Source organism: Dermacentor variabilis, chromosome 3 (genome assembly GCF_050947875.1).
Source record: "Dermacentor variabilis isolate Ectoservices chromosome 3, ASM5094787v1, whole genome shotgun sequence".
NCBI classification, from domain to species: domain Eukaryota; kingdom Metazoa; phylum Arthropoda; class Arachnida; order Ixodida; family Ixodidae; genus Dermacentor; species Dermacentor variabilis.
In genome coordinates, this window is record NC_134570.1 from 149,471,295 (window position 1) to 149,490,923 (window position 19,629).

Sequence of the window (19,629 nt, forward strand, 5' to 3'; positions counted from 1 at the left end):
TTAGAGCGCAGCTCTTTGGCGTCCGTTCCTGGGTTTCGCGTCGTCGTCGGCGTTGTCGTCGGCCTCGTAACCAGCTCCGCCCCCCTTTCATCCCCCCAGCGCTAGCAGCGACCGACTGATACCGCTGGATGCCGCTGACGCCGCTAGAGAGTCAAGATAACGTGACTGCATAGAACACCGTCGCCGCCATGCAGAAAGAGGAGGAAAGGGCCCCCCCCCCCCCCCCTGTTCTTGTGTGGCGGATAGGGTGCTCTTCAGTTGCCGACGCGCCGGTTATTTCACGTAGGCCCCGGCACGTCGACGAATACGTGACCACCTTCCCACGGCTAGACCTGGTTCTTAGCGCTGCGGAAGCGAGGGTATCATATTGTTTGTGTCGGCATCGGCGGCGTTGTCCCTGAAACCAACTCCGCAGCTGGGGTTGACTCACTATCGGCGTCAGCGGCATCAGTCAGTCGCTGCTATCTCTTCCCTCCTCCCTTTATCGTGTTGTCCGCTTGCTGCGTGCGCTTCTGCCCCCATCGTTTGCCGCTGGGTGTACACGCCGCCCCCCTCCCCCCTCTTCCTGCGAGTCTCCGGTTGTCAAAGCGCCGGCTCGAACTTAATTCCTTTCTTCGCTCCTCCTCCAATGCAACCCCTGTGCGGTGGCAATCAGAGAGCCAGATCGGTGGCGGCGGATCTGTATATGTGCACCGCCCGAGCCGAAATTGCCGCTGCCGTTCGCCCTGTGCGGTGGCAATCAGAGAGCCAGATCGGTGGCGGCGGATCTGTATATGTGCACCGCCCGAGCCGAAATTGCCGCTGCCGTTCGCCACTGCGAAATTATCTGCCAGTTCTTTCTGAGCCATGAGCGAGACGACCGATGGAAGTCCTCCGTCTGCTGCTGCTGCTGCTGCTGCTGCTGCTAAACGAGCTGCCAGAGCAGAGGCCCAGCGCCGTCGCCGTCAGAATCCAGAGGTGCGTGCCGCCGAAGCAGAAGCTTACCTAGTGGAGTCTTTGCTAAAGGAATGCGTGTGAAAAATAAAAAGAAATTCTGTGATAGCGCATACATGTGTTGCTCGATTTCTTTGCCTCAATCTATCGAAAAGGTGAAACAGCTTATTTGCTGCGCTCAAATTTCGCAAGAGGAAGTAACGTAATCGTCGGTAATTTTTTTTCTTAGATACGTAGATTTATTGGAGACGTATACGTATACTTAAATATCTTGTTGCGAGGTTTCGTGTATACGTGCAGTGAACTTTGTTTCCAGTGACACTTTTTGCCCTTCATCAAGGTGTATCTTCGCATTTGTGTATCCCATTGTATCTTCGCATTTCTAATGCACGAGTGCGAGTCGCAATAATGGTTCGGTTCATTATCTGCGAGGCTTGCGCGTAGCAGAGTGGCATCTTTCATTTACAGAAGTGGTATGCATGTGTGAGGATAAATTTTCTTTAATGCTCTCATACACTGGGTTGAACATGATTGCCGGACAAAATGGACACCCTAAATGCTGAACAGCGTGGTATCGCGAAGTTTTTGACAGCTAAAGGTGTTTCCCAAAAAGAAATTAATCGCCTTATGGCTGCCGTGTACGTTGAACGTTGCATTTCACTGGCCACTGTAAAGCGTGGGAGCAAATGGTTCAAAGAAGAATGGGAAAGTTGCAGAGACATTCCAAGACCGGGCAAATGCCATCGTGCAATCACATCCCGCACAATTTCAAAGGTTGATGAGCTGATGAGACAAGAATGGAGGACAAGCATCGATAAACTGGCAGAGCGTGTGAAAATCAGTCACGGCTCGGTTCACGCCATAATTCATGAGCATCTCGGTTATCGGCTCTTGTGTGTGCAATTGATGCCCAAGATTTTGATCCACCGCCAGAAGACGGAGAAGTTTGGCGCTACTTTGACTAATCTGATCCGGTATCACAGTGAGGATCACAATTCCTTGTTTGCTATTGTGATCGGGGACGAACCATGGTGCCACTACTACGAGTCTGAAACACGACGGTAAAGCTTACATTTACCACTGCCATAGAACGCAAAGGCTGTCATTTTCGCCGGAAAGGTGTTGTTGGCTTTTTGTTTTCGATCGTCAGAGGCGATTACTGATAGAATTTGCTCAATCTTGAGAGACTATAAATTGTTTCCGATATTGTGAAACGCCGGAACCACTGCATGTCGCAATCAAGAACAAACTACGTGGAAAATTGACGAATTGGGTCATCTTGTCCCACGATAATGCCCGTCCCCACGTCGCTGATGTGGTTAATACAAAACTGGCAAAGTTCAAGTGGGAAACCCTGAAACATCCGTCATACAGCTCAGACCTGTCCCCTTGCGACTTCCACATTTTGGGGCAACCGAAAAACAGCTCAGCGGAACTAGATTCGTGCCGGACGATGACGTGAAAGAGTCAGTTACAGACTTTTTGAAGCAGCAATCTAAGGAGTTTCATTAGACGGGAATCACGCGACTCGTTAGTCAATGGGGCAAATGTCTAAATTCTCATGAAGACTACTTTTATTAAAGTACCCGGTTTGTCATATATTCGCACTGGCTCACATTCATTTGACTCGCCCTCGTATAGCTTGCAGAACTCCGGCTTTTTATACGTGCTCTCTGTTGTGACTATAATTTCGGTGCAATTACTCACGATTCACGACCGGTGACAGCTGCTCCTCGTAATATATTGGAACAAATGACAGCGTCATGGAGATTTTTCACTGGCCATTGCATATATACAAGAATGTAAACACGGTTCTTGAATGACTAAGTTTCATTAACATATTTGTCCTCAACTTGTTTATTTCATGGCCTTTTCATTTTTCATATCAGCGGTATGCGCTGCTTTCCTGGTTTCGAACTGATATAGTTCTAAAGTTCGTGTGATATCTTCTTTACTTATTAGATAGACAAAAACATGGAAGCATTGATATCAGTTACTTTGGGCACAATTTTTGGCACATACGAGAATATTCCTTTATGAAAAAATACACATTTTACTTGTTTGAACAATGCGTAGCGTTCAAAAATTCGTTTACAGCATTTTTGACAATGGTTGTTTTGCGCGCATCAATCGGCAAAAGTGGATACGTCTTTTTGAAGTAGAGTGCAGCAAGGAAGACTGCGAATTTCTTCGATTATCTTTATGTCATCCGCATAAAGCAAGAAAGAGGAGTGCTGTATGACTTTGGATACACAATTTACAAAGAGACACAATAGAAGCAGGCCAAGGCCAGATTACTGCGGTACACCATAGGTAGCTATGTACGGGCTTGAATACTGTCCCTTGGAGGTGATATAACATTGTCGGTCTGACGGGTAATCCCTCAGCAAAGGCATTAAAGGTGCAGAAACTCCGGTTTCGTGTAGTTATGGGAACAACAGGACATGACTGACAACATCAAACGCCTTTCATAGGTGAAAGTAAACATTGTCAGGTTGACTCCTGTTGTCGACCGATTCTTATATGAGGGCCATAAAGTTGAGGATGTTTGTTGATTGATGGCCCGGTATGAACCAATGTTGATTACGCGTTAGACTGTTCTGTACACTGCGTATGAATAATCTGACTGAATAATCTGATGAACAATTGTTTGACCAGAATTTTTTTATTCGTAGCAAGAACAGATCTCTTAAAAGCGATGAAACGAGAAAAACGTCGAAGCGGTGCAACCTATTTTGTATTACGAAACCTCTCATGTAACATTAGTATTTGCTGATTCACTGAATGCGGCAGATATCATATGGGCACCAATTCAACTCGTCCGTTTTGGTGAGGGCCATTCAAATTGAGGAACAGCAGCGGGACTTTCGGTAACAATCTTCTATGCAACAAGGTGATATATCGGCACACAGAAAACCGTTTCAGAAATTTAGAAAAACGGTATAGTGATAAAGTCTACCAGTCTAACTCGGCCAAATATTTCCCTCAATGTCCCTTTAAATATATGTATTCACTTCGCTGACATGTTAAGCTTAAACATATTTAGCTTTTTCTTGTGTTCCATGCTTTAAAAAAAATGTTTCTGATCTGTCTTCCTAATTTTTATTCTACCCATATGCGCTGCTGTGTACACCATGGCTACATGGCTTTTAACAACACCTTCTGTATATTCAGAAAAATGTAAATAGTTGTGGAGCCATGTTATAATTTTTTAAGGCTATAAAATTAATCGCATTTCTTTAAGTTTTTGAAAGCATTTTCAAATCCTTTCAAATCCTCCACGTTGGCTAACGCTGCTGTGCGTCCCACAGCTTCATGCCGCGCAAATGCTTGGATAAAATGTTCGCCGATATTAATTTCATTCCAGGGGTGTTTTGCGCATTTCAGTGAATAAAGCTGCCTAAAAGAGTCATGGCGTGACAGCCGTCTGTTAAGAAGGGGTTTTGTTATTTTCGTTCAATTTAAGCTAACAGCACGAAAGCAAAACGTGGACACTGAAGAGGAGAAAGGACGAAACATAGCACTGACTTCTTTTCGAAACGGCCACATTTATACAACTCACGGTTAACTAGAGAATAATATGTAAGAAACGAAAACACTAAAAAGAACGATTGCGATATGAGCGAAATTAGTGCAAAATGCCTTAAACAACAGCAACGCCCATGCAATAGCTTGGTATGTAATGAAGGTTCCATGTTCTAAAGAAATTTAAAATATTTCTCATAGCAAGAGAAAGTACGCTGGCGAATTTGGTGCTGCAATGTGTCATTTCCGATACTTCTATGATTTTACAGCGAAGCTGTTAAGGGCTACTTTCCCCGCTATCGTGTGTAGAAAAAAAAAATCCCGAAGATAGTGCAATGCCGGGCCGACCCGCGGTGGAGGTGCAGTTCGCGATTAACGGGCCCACATACACACCTTCGCTGGTCATCCTTCTCCACAGAGTGGAAGGGCACTGAGTTTTTTCTTGTTATATTAATAGTTTTGAATATTTGTGCACTGTTCTTACTTGCTGTGCACCACTCAAACTTGCGTGTAAACCTAAACTCATTGCAGTGTGTGGCCAAATGACTTTTAAGGCCTGGCTTTAAATTAGAATTATGTTCATCCGACTGATCATTGACACATCATCCACTCTTTACGCGTCAATTACCATTCAAGAGTAGCAAAAAAGTATGCTTAGAAAACATTAAATCAGTTGGAAGTCAGCGCCGTGCTTCGTCTCTTTTTTTCCTTTGTGTCCAAGTTTTACGTTCCCGCGGTTAGTTTAAGTCCAACAACTAGCCGAAACCTGCATCATTCGCAAAGGGCTATATCTCCCATTAAGGGAGCGAAAATATTTCAAGCAATAGTAACAAAATATAAATACGTTTGTACACTTTTGCAGTTAATTTGTGTACGCCAATTATCAACATACAGGTACAAATTACCGAATTCGTTGACACAAAAAAAATAAATATTTTGAGCCTTTTGTTCTTGAATCAGCGAGCCAGCGCAATTTGACATTGTGTTTTTAGCAAGTTCATTTAAAGTGTGTTTAGACTGGGTTTGAGTTTATTTAATAAATACGTGTAAATTAAGTACACAAAACCTGGAGTTTTATTCTGACAGTTCTGGCAAACGTCGAAGGAGCAGTTATATACGTCAGCTTAAGTAAGTGGTCGCCACACACCATTCGTTGTAAGAAGTCAGCATTTCGACACTGCTTTCTGTAGGAAGGTAAATGTTTTTCGCAAATAAAATTGCATATATATTTGCAGCTATTATCAAGGGGATTATTACCTACTACGGTACAGAAGGAGCTGCAGGTAAGCTTAATCCGCGATTTATCTGTTGACACTTGTTAGATAACAGTTCTATCTCAATCAAAAGCAGGTTAATAAATTATAAGTATGAATAAATGAACTGATGCATGAAATAAAAGACCAGGCGTAATAGAGGACGCAAAAGATATTTCTAATTTGGCGCTTCTTTTTTTGCTTACTGTTGTGTGTTCACTGAAACACTGCTTTCACAACAGCAAATGTAGAACAGAGGGGAAAGTTAAAGGCAGCACACAGCACAATTTACAAATCAAGTTACAGTTTCTTTAACAAGCTTAGCGATGTAGAAGCCTGGCAGTACCACAAAAACGGCAAGCGCCTATTAAATGTATTTATAGCCTAGAAGAGGTAGCATGTTACATTAAATTTCATGTTTTTAGTGCTACAATACAACGAATAGCTGTAATTAACTCCTGCCTTCTTTTGTCAGATCTAGTGTGTTGCGTTGTCAACATAATACCGTCACATAATGATTCCAAAAACGAATAGCTGCTAGATATGATACCCCAATGTACTAATCCTAATCTTAAAGCCTAGTAAAAATGGCAAATCGGTTGTCTTAAAATACTCAAAAACAGTGTCTTCCGTGCACCTTTGGTATAGTAATTTCGTGTCGAGAAATGAAGCTCGTAAGTCGAATCATAAATGGAGACAAAACATAATCATCTAATGTACTTTTGAGCAAACTGCTGAGTGTGCAGGCGTGCTTGTGAGCCGAAGAAAGACGCACTCGTATGAAGTGAGCCATGGTGGAGAGGTGCACAAACAATTAGAGTGTTATTTGCGGAATATATCAAGACCTTTCCCGTTTTAAGGAACTGTGACGAAGTAAAGTAAAATTTAATCCGCCACGCAAAGTAAATACTACTACTGTATATAATTAAGAGAAAATGAGACATCCACCCAATCGTAGCAGTTGCTACAAAGGACACCCCTGCGGGTTACTCGAAAGGAAAGCCTCGTAGTTGAAGAAAAATTCGTCCTGGTCCAGGACTCGAACCTGGGACCGCCGCCTTTCGGGGCAGCCACTTTGGGGAAGCTCACGCAATCGTTGGGGAAGCCAGTAGTTGGGTAGATGTCTCATTTTCTCTTAAATAATTACTTCTCTCCACCTTTGCGGGTTTGCGTAGAACTATTACGTCAAACTCTTGCCTTTGCTTTGAGTTGTTTACAAATTCGACTTCGCCCAGCCATCTACTAGCCGCCTGGTTAGCTCAGATGGTAGAGCGGCTGCCCTGGAAAGGCGGTGGTCCCGGGTTGGAGTACTGGACCGTCAGGACGAATTTTTGTGCAAATGCGAGGCTTTTCTTTGGAGGAACCCGTGTGGATTTCCTTCGTAGCAATTGCTACAATTGGGTGGATGTCTCATTGTCTCTTAATTAATTACTTCTCACCACCTTGCGGGTTTCCGCAGAACTATTACGGCATACTTTCGTATATGAAACAATGAAATTGTCCCTTTTTACTCGTTTCACTTTTGCAGTCTTTGCATAACGCCCTGCCACACGTAATGCCTCATGTAGGGCGTGGGTATAGCGGAAAAAGTAACTCGGATGGAAGAAACCTTTCAGTGTACAAGATAACAGAATGCGCGTGTACAACCAGGATACAAAATTATTTGAGCCATTAAGGCGCATATGTTCATCAAATGGACACAAGGTCAAACAGCGGGAAAGCACCAAAAGTGCACTAGCATGACGCATCGCTTGTGCTGTGTAGGCGTATATAAGCAAAAAACGGGCACCGCAGCAGTGGCATGAGAATGAAAAAAAGAGAAAAAAGTGAAGAGGTGTGGCCGGATTAGTAGCAGTAAAAGTTTCTTAACACATCTTGAGAAGCTAATAAACGTTCTCTGAAAGGTACAAGAACACGTATCTGTGCGATACTGTCGGGAAAATAATTCCAATCTTTGACAGAATGAATAAAACAAGATTCCGTAAACGCGACGGTCCTCAGGCGAGGGCAAGAAGCCTGCATTTTATTGTTGCTGCGGATAAAAGAGTGAAGTTGGAGTGTTACGTAATCATGTGATGATAAATGAAAATAAAAATGAACTTAAAGTAAAAGCGAAAGCCTAGTGGTCCTCTGACGCTGAAAGGCGGCGCGAATTTTTAGTTTAGGGACGCTGGTAAGGTAATGACTACATTAAGTATCCGAATCGAAATGGACAATGTTTTATGACATCTAGTACATGAATAGTATCTTTCTGATGGGCATGCCACAGGGCCGCAGGGTATTCCAATTTTGCATGTACGAGTGTTTTGCAATTTAGCAGCTTTATGTTTGTGGGTGCAAATCTAAGTCACTTTCTTAGCGTCCGCTGCAGTTAACCTACTACAGCGATATCGGAATCAATCTGTGATGCCCAACAAAGATATTTTGTTATCTGTACTCCTAAATATTTCCATTTATTGCTTTACTGCAATATGGCGCTGCCTAAGCGTAATTATATTTGAGAGCATTGTCGAATCTGTGAAGGGAAACCACTTTGCATTTAGATACACTGAGCAACATTAGCTACCAGTCACAGCATACTTCCGTTCTGGAACGTTCTTCCTACAGTTTACATTGAAAGTGAAAATCAGTTACTTCGAATACAGGACACAACAGTCGATGAAGAGGCGAACTTTATTTGTTACTTAACTTGGCAAATCATTAAAGATAGTATGGAGGAATGGCTTTGAAACGTTGTGTCGTTTGTTACACAAATAAACACTGCACTGGTATGTGCAGAAGCGCCATCTACAGCAACAGATTGCTGTCTACCTGAAAGGAAATCGTTCGTCCAGGCCAGTGCGAAAAAGTCAAGTTTAAGGGATGACAGTTTTGAAATTATTCTGGAGTGAGGAGTTTTGTTGAACGCCTTTCTGAATTCTAGAAAAATTGTGCCCGTTTGAATATTGGCGTCGAGGGAGCTGTGTCACACGTGAATAAAAGCAGCAAGTAGCCTTTCACACCATTGCCCTATTGTGGACGCCACATCGAGAAGAATTCAATAAATTATTATTTTCGAAGTATTTAATTACGTTCGCTAAAATTACGTGTTCGATAATCTTTGATGACACGCTCGTAGGCGATATTAGCCGATAATTTAGTGGCAGCGTTTGTGTTTCGGTTTAACAATCGGTATACCCGACCTACTTTCCAATCTGGAAGCACGTAGCACGTTGCGAGCTACTGCGCAAATATAACCTCCAGAATAGAGCTAGATAGATAACACGTGTTCTCAGGTACAATTGATGCAGCAGGGAACGTGTGATGAGGACAGTTTCATGTTATTGATGACGTTTAGTATGCCTTCGGCAATAATTACAACGTGTGGCGCAGTTTCAAGCATCATTGCATCCTGTCCCGTGGGGAAGTCAATACTGTGTTCTTCCATCTTAAGTGAACGAAGCGATGTGTGAAACACGCTATAGCGCAGTCATTATCACTAGAAAGGTATCGGAGTCCTCAATAGGAAATATAGCCGGACTGGTTTTCAGGGTTTACCCTCTTTCAAGGCATCTTTGTAAGTTTTCAAATATATTAGGCAAAGTGATTAAAAAAAAATATTGTGCTTCACTGTACGGATGGTCCTAGTGGCGAGCTTTGCCGAGTTAGAATAAGCCTGATACAATGCCGGTAAGTGTCGTACATTAGCAGGCCTAAGAGGAGCTACTTTTTTCAATCGTATTTTATGGCATCAGTAAACTACGGGTCAGATGCATATTCCTAATCCTAATGGTAAATATTTTTTTGTTAATTCCTGTACATCTTTGCAAAATATCTGCCAATGTGTTTCAGCTAAGCTGTTTGTAAAGCCTTCTGTGTAGTTCGCCTAAAATTCAGCAAGCTCCGCGTTGATAGCATCGTAGTGCCATCAATAATAGACTGATTTGCTTGCAGCTTCGTTTGTCAGAGCGAATAGGTTGAGCCAAAAACGACGATATTGTTTTGCGATCGCTTAATACTTACAAGTACCCGCCGTGGTTGCTTAGTGGCTATGGTGTTGGGCTGCTAAACACGAGGTCTCCGGATCGAATCCCGGCCACGGCGGCCGCATTTCGATGGGGCGAAAACATCCGTGTACATAGATTTAGGTGCGCGTTAAAGAACCCCAGGTGCCCAAAATGTCCGGAGTCCTCCACTGCGGCGTGCCTCATAAAGAGAAAGTGGTTTTGGCACGTAACGCCCCATAATTTATTTAAATGTAATACTTACAAGTACTTAATTGATTGTGGGGTGCATACCTAATAATTTAGCGCGAAAATAACGGAAGACACCGAGTCAGAAGGACACAGGACGAGCATTTCCAACTTGGTGTCTTCCGTTGCTTTCGCGCTGAATTAATAAGTATCCACCCTTTCCAACTCGGCCATGTTTCTACGTTACTCGATTGTAGGGCTTCGTGGGTAAGAGGAAAACGTTGGCAGTCACTTTAGTATACGCTAAAGAGGATGAAGGCGAAAACCTGCGTGCTCACGAGACATTCGTTATCTACTTTGACATTCTGATTTGAATGCGTTGTTACTTCCTATTAATTGTTTTTCTCTCTACTCGTTCTCTTTCTCGGTCGCCAAGACATCGCCACTAGTTCTGTGTGATTAATGGCACGTTAGAAAGGTCGTGGCAAGTCTGTGAAGACCACTACGACACATACACAGGTTCACTTAAGGAATTTTGTTTTATTTTCACATTTTTACTAGGGTAGCTACATTGGCTTGTATACATGGGGTGCCTTCCTTCTTCTTGTAGGCCAGACAGAACGACACGACAAGGCGAATTAGACGAACGCACAGCGTTAACTTTCAACGAGAGATTTATTTCCAGTCCTCGCAGGCATCCTTACGTTTCTCCAAACGTCATAACACACGTATACGTTGCTCGGCAAAGAACAAAACCGGGAAAACCACACGCAAACATTTCTGTGGCCACACTGATTATGTAAAAGTGCGTCCGTTCAACGCGAACAAAGACGAGACCTCTTTATTTTATTGATAAAGAAATACTGGCGCATGCGCTTAAATTTTCGACACATAACGCTGAACGGTCAGTTTTTCGGCCCATATGCCACCTAAGGCTTTCGCCTTAATAAATAGACGATGCTGGCTTAGGGCTACATTTCTAGAGTGGCTTGTATCACTACGTGCGTCAAATGACGATTCAACAGACTGTTTACAAACCCAATGTTTTCTTTAGAGGAAGGCGCTGCGGGTAAAACCATTCCACTCTAGGATAATTGAAGTCGCCAACCAGGCTTTAGCTTCCCTTTGGGTGCCTGTCTTGCAGATTGTTTAGAATGTCGTTAAAGTGCGTACGAAAATGGGGATCGTAGTACGGGGAATGATAGGCATGCTCGTATTATGAATGCGCCGCTCTCGCACTCGCATGCTATCTACAATACATTTAGGCGGCCGCTGATATTCATTTTAGCATGACGAATGGATTGGTTCAAGTCAAATAATACGTCTCCACCTTATTGTAATAGTCAATCTCGTCGATAGCGGGGCAAACTAGGTACAACTTCCGAGTCACTTCCAAGGTTCCAAGGTGAAATGAAGTGAAAGCTACGTTGGTTCTAGAAAGACAATCCCATATTCAGATGATTGTATCAGTGGTCTAATTTGTCTCGCTTTGGCATTGTACTGCTGACGTTCGCTTAAAGGGTCGAAAATAAAAAGTGCTGGTTTGACCTGAGCTGTTACGCGGGCGTTGCAGTGGTAGAGATGCCTCTCGGAAACTTTGTTTACCAGAATGCGATGTTGGGCTGGTATGTTCATGCTTGGACTGTGGGTTCTGGCACAGCAAAACTAAGTGGAAAGGAGAAGGAACAGAAATAGCGCTGTTTCTGTCCCTTCTTTCTACATAGCTTTGCTGCGCCGGAACCCACATTCCAAAAAACTTTGTTTAGCTTACTCTTCTTGGTCAATTCCTTTACCTGCCACTGTCGTAGAAGTAGCTCTTGCTTGCGATAGAAAGCTGTTTGTAGCGAAGTTTAAACCCTCTGTGGTGTCTACAAGGAAACCGAAGCAAGTCTTTTTGCTTGGAAGGACTAGCTTGTAATAGTCTTGTGTAATAGTGAAGGATGTGCCTTTAAGTTTCAGGCGCCCTCAGAGCACCGCTGTTTGGTTTAGTAGAAGAAAACTTTGCTATTGCAGGATGGCGCTCATTTTTCTTAGGCTTCCCTCTCGCGTTCCTGTGATTCGATATGTAAACGAAGGTTGCCGGATCAAATACGTTTAATGCGCTTTTCACAATCTTGTCGTTGCAAGTTTCCGAGTTGCCCTCAGGGATATCGTAAGGTCGTAAGGATCGTCCGCATCCTTTAGACGATCTTTGACACGGCAGCTCACGAAGAGTGGCATACCAACTAAACAATCTGACCTCTGTATATATCTCTCTCTCTCTCTCTCTCTCTCTCTCTCTGTCTATATATATATATATATATATATATATATATATATGTAAAGGAGAAGAAAGGGGGTCAACCGAGAGGCTCGATTTTTATTAGTCATATCATCAGAAGCCAAGAACCACTGACACCAACGACAACATAGGGGTAATTACTTGTGCTGAATAAATGAAATAAAGAAACGATAAATTAGTGGAAATTAAAGTCGATGAAAAAACAACTTGCCGCAGGTGGGAGCCGAACCCACAACTTTCGCATTTCGCGTGCGATGCTCTACCAATTGAGCTACCGCGGCGGCATTTCCCCATCCACTTTCTTGGGTATTTATGTGTACTAGTAGAACTCTGGGAGTGTTAGCCAGCGCCACCACTCACGGACCTTGGCGGCGGACGTGGAACGTCGTTTTTGCCGCAGGCGTCACGAGAACGTGATCTTTTTGGGCGAAGGTGATCTTTTTTTTCATCCACTTTAATTTCCACTAATTTATCGTTTCTTCATTTCATTTGTTCAGCACAAGTAATTTCCCCTATGTTGTCCTTGGTGTCAGTGTTTGTTGGCTTCTCATGATATGACATATATTACGTATATATATCCCGCCCAGTAGCAGCAGTACAGCACACGTTAAAATTGCGCATCTGCTACAAACAAATCTATTACTTAACCAAAGTATTGTACTGGGTGTTTAGGTCTACAGCATAAATGTATCACTAGTTTAGTTAATATTATTGTCGAGGTTATACGCAACGACGTACCATCACCATATATTACTAAATTGCAATATTCATAAGAAAAAAAGACAGCAGATGTGTGCTACCTTGAAGAATTACAACCCCATTTCCAGTGAGGCTGTTTTCTTTCGCACAGTTGCAATTCATATCGCATACTTTAAAATATTTCCCGTATACACACGCATATATGTATATATATATATATATATATATATATATATATATATATATATATATATATATATATATATATGTGTGTGTGTGTGTGTGTGTGTGTGTGTGTGTGTGTGCAGTAAATTACTTATTCACGTGGTCCGGAGTTTTATGAGTATGTTTTGCGAACAAAACATGCATCCCATTGCCCCGGGAGAACTGTGAATTGAACCGACATGAAAGCTAGCGGAAATTGATGCGGGAAAGGGGGGGAAGGGAGTGAGGACACTATAGTAAATTTGATGGCCAAGTAAACTGTGCGTTGGTGAGTTACTGGCTTTGTAGAAATTATATATATATATATATATATATATATATATAAATCTTTACGGGTGTGCTATAAGCGAATTGGCACTGCAATGTTGCTCTTGAGCAAAGATACCTAAAATTCGAAACACGCACTGCGGCACAAAATCCCTTAGGGCATTAATCAGCACTTGCGGTAATCACCGTCGTGCGTACTCTTGACGCATACATGTGCTTTACGCGAGAGAAATGCTTCGTCGCCACTGCATCTAGATGATTGCGAGGAAGTATAGTTCTATGTTTAACTTGTAAGCGTGACCATTCTTTTTTTTTTCGTGGACGCAGACCCTAAGCATGCTCAGCGCCGCTAGCTGCAAAGTAATTCGAATTTGTGTTGAAGCATGTCTGTTTGCTTCTGCACATCTGTTGCGAATTCAGATTCCCAGAAGGTGTGGTATTTTTACGCCCTGTAACACTTTATACAAAGAACTAATAAGTAGGACACACAATCTCAACAGGTATTTGTAACCTGTCACGTAGTCGTACTGAAATATCGACAATGTTAAATATAGCCGCAACGCCTGAGCTCAGTTTTTGTGAACAACATTGCTGCGCTTGTGTAATAACAGTATATGCAAGCACCTTCGTCACGATTTTCACCTTTGATTTTAGCATTTTCAGATTATGTTCTTCATGTGGAGCCAACCGGGAAATGGGCTGCTCCTATAAAATATATTCTTGGCGCTTGTAAGAATGGTAAGGAAGCGGGGCTTTTGAATTTTTTCTGTGCGAAGCTTGAAGAATTTAGAGGAATCAATGTGCTGTAAAATTTAGTAAACATATCGAGATCTAAATAAATATTTTTATGAGGTAGTAAGGAACCGCAACATGTATTGCGCAACATTTTAAGTGGCATTTTGGCGTAATCTCCGTTATTTTCAAACATCGAATGCAGTGAACGCTCTGATGTAAACAAGAGTGTGTAATTAGTGTACAAAATAAGCAAACCTAATCACCTGCAAAATAAAGATTTTACTTTGGGGTGCTTGATTTTGCATCTGGCATCACACCATACCGTATCACCTTTTCTAAATGATTTAGAACAGTCATCAAAAGAACAACAGGCAGCATCACCACATAAGCTGGCTGAGGTGAGTGCTGCGCACCACTCACCAGCAGCGAATATACAGCGTCAAATACTATGAATATTTAAAAGAAAAGGTTACAAAAGCGAACGTACACTTAAGAAATAGCGTCTCTTCATTGCGCTTACTTTGGGTTTGGGTTAGCGATTGCCGAAAAAAGGCTCCAAGACTGGCTGAACAATTTTGAAGCAAAAACGGCCAACCTCGTGGCGCATATGTCGTGGTTCTAAAGTTCTGGCGATCAACTGATATTAGGAGACTTTCACTTAGTTTCACCTTTCATCGGCCTATACTTATCGCCAAGATAATTCTGCCAGTTTTACTGGTAATATTGACCTTGAGCATATCGACCCGGAGCAGCGCAGACCGTGCAATGCGTAGGGCGCTAACCCGGCCTTCTATTACAGTTAGACTGGGTGCCAAGGACGGCCAAGACTAGTTTATGTGATTGAATTAGGAGATTCGTAGTCATATAAAGGGGTCTATTGTTGCAAGGCAGGAGTTAGTGGATAATGCTGGGAGGCGCCATCGTCCTTCAGTGGACACTAAAGGCTAACTGCAAGGAAACTTCGCTTGGGTGAATAAGGCGCAGACCAAGGGGAAACTCTACTAAAACATCGAGCTTGCTGCGATTTTTCCGTTTCGAAAAAAAAAGGAAAACGGCAATTTGATTGCTTGAACGCACGGCATATGTATATTGCGGCGAAGCATTCAATGTATTGCAGTGAAGCGAGTGAGAATTTGCGCGCATACGCAGTCTAGGGGAGACTTCATTATAAAAGTGGGAAACTGCACTGTGCCATGGTCTGGCCTTTATTATTATCTCAGGTGCTCACCTGAGGCTTCCGCGCTGAAGCATACAGTGTCTTGCAGTCAATAGAAGTGGGAATGTGCGCGCGTACGAAGTGTAAGCAACATTTTATTGTAAAAACTGGAAACACAACTCGGCCATGGTTGTAGTCTTTATTGTTAGCTTAGGTGCGCACCTGAGGCCTCCGTCTACTGGTATTATTCTTTTAGCTTGCTATACAATTTCACCGCAGTACCTATTCGTATTGAAGAAGTTTCTTAAAGCACATTCACTATCATGAAATGCATATAAAGTCTTGCTTACACTTCATAGGCGCGAAAATTCTCACTCGCTTCACTGCAATACACTAAATGCTTTGCCGCAGTACACATATGTCGTGCGTTCAAGCAATCAAATTGCAGCTTTCTTTTTTTTCCAAACTAAAGAATCGTAGCAAGCTCGGTGTTTTCGTAGAGCTTCCCCATTTATCTACGCCTTATTTCAATAAGAGACGAAACAATTACGTCTTGGCCACGCGCTTTTCCTTCACGTGTAGCGAGTATAAGAAAATTATATCCCACGAAGAAGCGGGCGTCAGAGCTAAGCCGCATGCGCGGCAGCAGGAAAGTGCTTATGGTTTGAAGCACGCTTTAAGAGCTTATGGACGCACACCTGCAAATATATGCGCGCATCTCATTCTGCGCGGCATGTACTCAGTCACTCTTTGCGGCGTCGAATTATTTTGGACAAGTGCGCGTTCCGCGTAACGTATTCGGCGCTAAGTCTTACCTGATCGTACTAGCGTTCTCGGAAATATGCACTTTTGAACTGCAACAAAATGTTACCGTGTCGCCGTTATTGTTGTGCCATTAACACATGACTCCATGATCATGCCGCCGTCTTCTTCCTTTTGGCTGTGGCGCGTGTCCGCGTTACGCATGAGTGCTTTTTCAGCGTCGTTGAAAACAGCAGCGCGGCTATCGGAAGCGTGGCGCAGTGTTGTCAAAGGCCTGCGCACAAACCTTGCACAACATTGCACAGACGCTTCTTGAAGCATTTCAAGTTGCTCCACGTGCCTCGGATACACCACAATGCGAGTGATGCGTGCTCCTATCACCAAATGTGCGTCAGTTCTCACCGCTGCATCGCGTTCACCGCGGCGGCAGCCCAACCTAGGAGCGTAAAGAAACTTAAATATCGGAGGCAACGTCGCAGCCCGCGTCCCTGGGTGCCGTCATGCTAGCCGAAGTGGCCTGTGGGGAGAGCCAATAGGAGCGCAGCTCTGACCCCATGGTGCCTACGGGATATGTTTTCGTGTACGCGGCTCGGCAGTGCCAAATCTCGGCTACTTATGATCCTTTACTACAGATGGCGGCAGTTGTATAATCGCTCGACGAGTCCAGCGCGTCCAGCGTGCCAGGCAGAGGCCGGTGAAGTCGGATACGTCATGCCGGGGACGCTAAGATCGCTAAAATGTTACCCTGAGCTTTAAACATGACCTGCAGCAGCGCGGCGATCATTTGTTGCCGCCGCGCTAGCGGACAAGTGCGCAATTAGCGAGCTCTTTGTTGTTTGTCGAAGACGCAAACTCAACACGCTCGCATCAGTGAAACCGAACTGTATGCTGCTGGTCAACCAAGCTAGCGTGCGATGCACCCTTTTCCAGCGGCTTCGGCGTGCGATAGCACATGTACTATTCCCGTCCCAGACATACTAGACTGTAGAGTGTCCAATTTTCTCAGGTGTTAAGGAGCCTACATAACAACGCTGTTTACAGTGCTTGCATGTAGGCTCCCTATCAGATGTACAGCATAAGTGCACCACGCGTTGATCGCGTCCTTGTTGAGCCGGACTATACCAAACCTTTAACTTGGCCACCCCAATGTGCTCTTCTTCGAGCGGATGCAGAACGCATCGAGGCCCTGCTGTTAGACAACCAGATAGAGAAAACCGGCTGGGCTCAGAGAATACTTCGCATAAAAGGAACATCGCCTGCGCGCGACAGCGTTATCACATCGCACGGAGCTGCTAACAAAGTATAATAACCCTGTGGATAGCAGACGTGGTGGACTTGTTCGCTGATATACCGGAAGGGAATACAAGCAAGGAAAGCAGACAGTACGGGCACTGGTTCTTCACATTCTTCACTCTACGTCACTTCCGCCGATCGATAATGGTGGCGTTTTTTTCAGTTTTGGTATGAAAAACATCAATTTTCTTGCGAGCTCTTTGCGACAGATCGACCTGTATTTCAAGCGTATGGTTTTGCACAGAGGCTACTGCATGTCTAAATTATCTCAAACTGGGGTTTTTATGCGGTCGAAAATTTCGTTGCAGCTTGCACTTAATAGGCTGATGATGATGATGATCGACCTGGAATGCGACAAGTCTCACTGGACCATTGGCGGTATGCCAAACAGATATAATGCGCAAACATGCCAAAAATACAGCAGTTCAACTTTTTTCACAACTGCATGGCATATGCACATACGGTCGCAGGACTAGAGCCTGCAACTTGATTTGCACAACCGTGTCTTGCCGTCCGGTATGAAGTACGCACCTGTACAAACGCTCTAAACGCTCGGTCAATTAACTCCAGTGCGCCGGGTGTCGCCATAGAGTACATGCGAAAACTACAGTGGCAGTAAGCTTTTGCGCTAGCTCTAGTGTCAATTACGTTGCGTCAGAGCTGCGGTCAGATACAGGAGTGGCTGTTATGCGTCTTCCTCTCATTAATTTATAACTTACCATTCATATGAATCGTGGATCTACGCTATAATGTTCTCCAATACCCCTAATGGTCCTCACAACAGATGTTTGACATTGATTTGGAAGCAGCAGATACAGCGCCGATTATTTTATATACGCGGTGTCCCAGCTAACATTAGCCAGAGTTAAAAAAAAATGTGCGAATGCCACGTACCTGGACAGAACCAAGGTAATGTTGTTTGCCTTTGCTTGGAGATACTGATATTATATTTTTTTATATCTCCAAGCGACGGCAAACAACATTAACTTGGTTCGGTCCAGCTACATGGCATTCTCATATTTTTAGAGTTTGGCTAAAAGTAGCTGGGAAACCCTGTGCATGTGTTACGAATTTGATCTTTATGGTATCGAAGTCTATTGCAACACGCTGAAAAGTGTTTCAGTCACACTTCTAGGTGCCCCAAACTTAAAGGATGAGGACGACTGAAGGACTCAGCCGCACTGAAGTAACTAGGTCATCGTAAATTGTTAGTTGTTTGTTATTTGACCGCTGCAAACAAATGTCAATATGTGTTGCATTAAAGTGTGGTAGCCAAAGACACCGATGAAAATTAAGCCTATTCATGCTCCATATAAAATAGGTAACACAGTTATTTACACGTACTAAGCCTCTAACGCACAATAAATATAAAACAAAACAAGAAAGCGTTACATATGTCTACCCGAAGGCGTCCACTCCCATAGTGAATAAAATTATATTGTACAAAGAAAAGTAACTGACATATCCTTGGAGTATTCTAGGAAGCAATTAAGTCGTGATTATCTGTAGAGTTGGCCAGCGCGTAAAGAAACGCGTTGCTATGCACATCGAATGTATACAATAGAAACATATATTGAATCCAAGCAAACTATTGCGGAAAGGGTAAACGATTTTCTAACAATTATTTGGAAACTGAGTAGCCTTAAACTTTGGCTATATGAATGTATGGGTAAAGAGAAAGGTAGCTTAAGTCGAGAAACACTGATTGGTCCCCGTGGACTATTCAGGAAAGCTGACAAGTTCGTTACAACATTGTCTAAAGATTGGCACGGGTTGGAAACGACATACAGAGAGTAATGCTCGTAGAACTCTTTTATTGATGCGTGATTCTTTGTAAAATGCCGACTTCTCTATTTTCAGAGACGTGTAGGTACAAAAAGCAAAGAATTGTTCATGAAACTAAGCTGACCACACCGTGTGTAAGTGCAAGAACTTACAAGGGAAGTGACTACATAGGAGTTGAAGAGTAAGAAACCTTTATTTTTCGCAAAACTGCCGCGAGTGTGTACAAACTAATCAAGGGAGATAGATGGTCTTAAAGGGATCGTTTTCATGATTTATACATCAACATCACTTAGGAATAAAAATTCGGAAGAAACCGTCTCACGATGACAGTAGGCCCTAATGCGTTTAGCCTTCAATCAATATAGCGACACAGCGCATTGCCGCCGTCGAAACTAGTTATGTAGTGGGAGTTTCGTGAAGCGGGACTCTTCTTTCGCACTTTCCTAAGAGCACTTGGCGCCACCTAGCGCTGCCAGCGCGAAGTTTGCGTGGGCCCTCCGAAATGCCTGAAGCAACGATGCGTGCTAACGCTGAGGCGAACTT

At 43.5% G+C, this 19,629-nt stretch overlaps 1 protein-coding gene across 2 annotated transcripts in view; it reads left to right on the plus strand.

Annotated features, from left to right (window-relative positions):
* LOC142574256 (uncharacterized) overlaps positions 1-19,629 on the plus strand; it is a 157,047-nt gene that overhangs the window by 38,146 nt on the left and 99,272 nt on the right. Inside the window, exons 5-7 of one of the 2 annotated variants that reach the window (XM_075683384.1) lie at positions 5,694-5,741; positions 14,010-14,093; positions 19,162-19,267. In XM_075683384.1, the coding sequence (XP_075539499.1) occupies positions 5,694-5,741; positions 14,010-14,093; positions 19,162-19,267 (238 nt within the window). The remainder of the gene's footprint in view (positions 1-5,693; positions 5,742-14,009; positions 14,094-19,161; positions 19,268-19,629) is intronic. The other variant, XM_075683385.1, reaches the window with a different exon arrangement.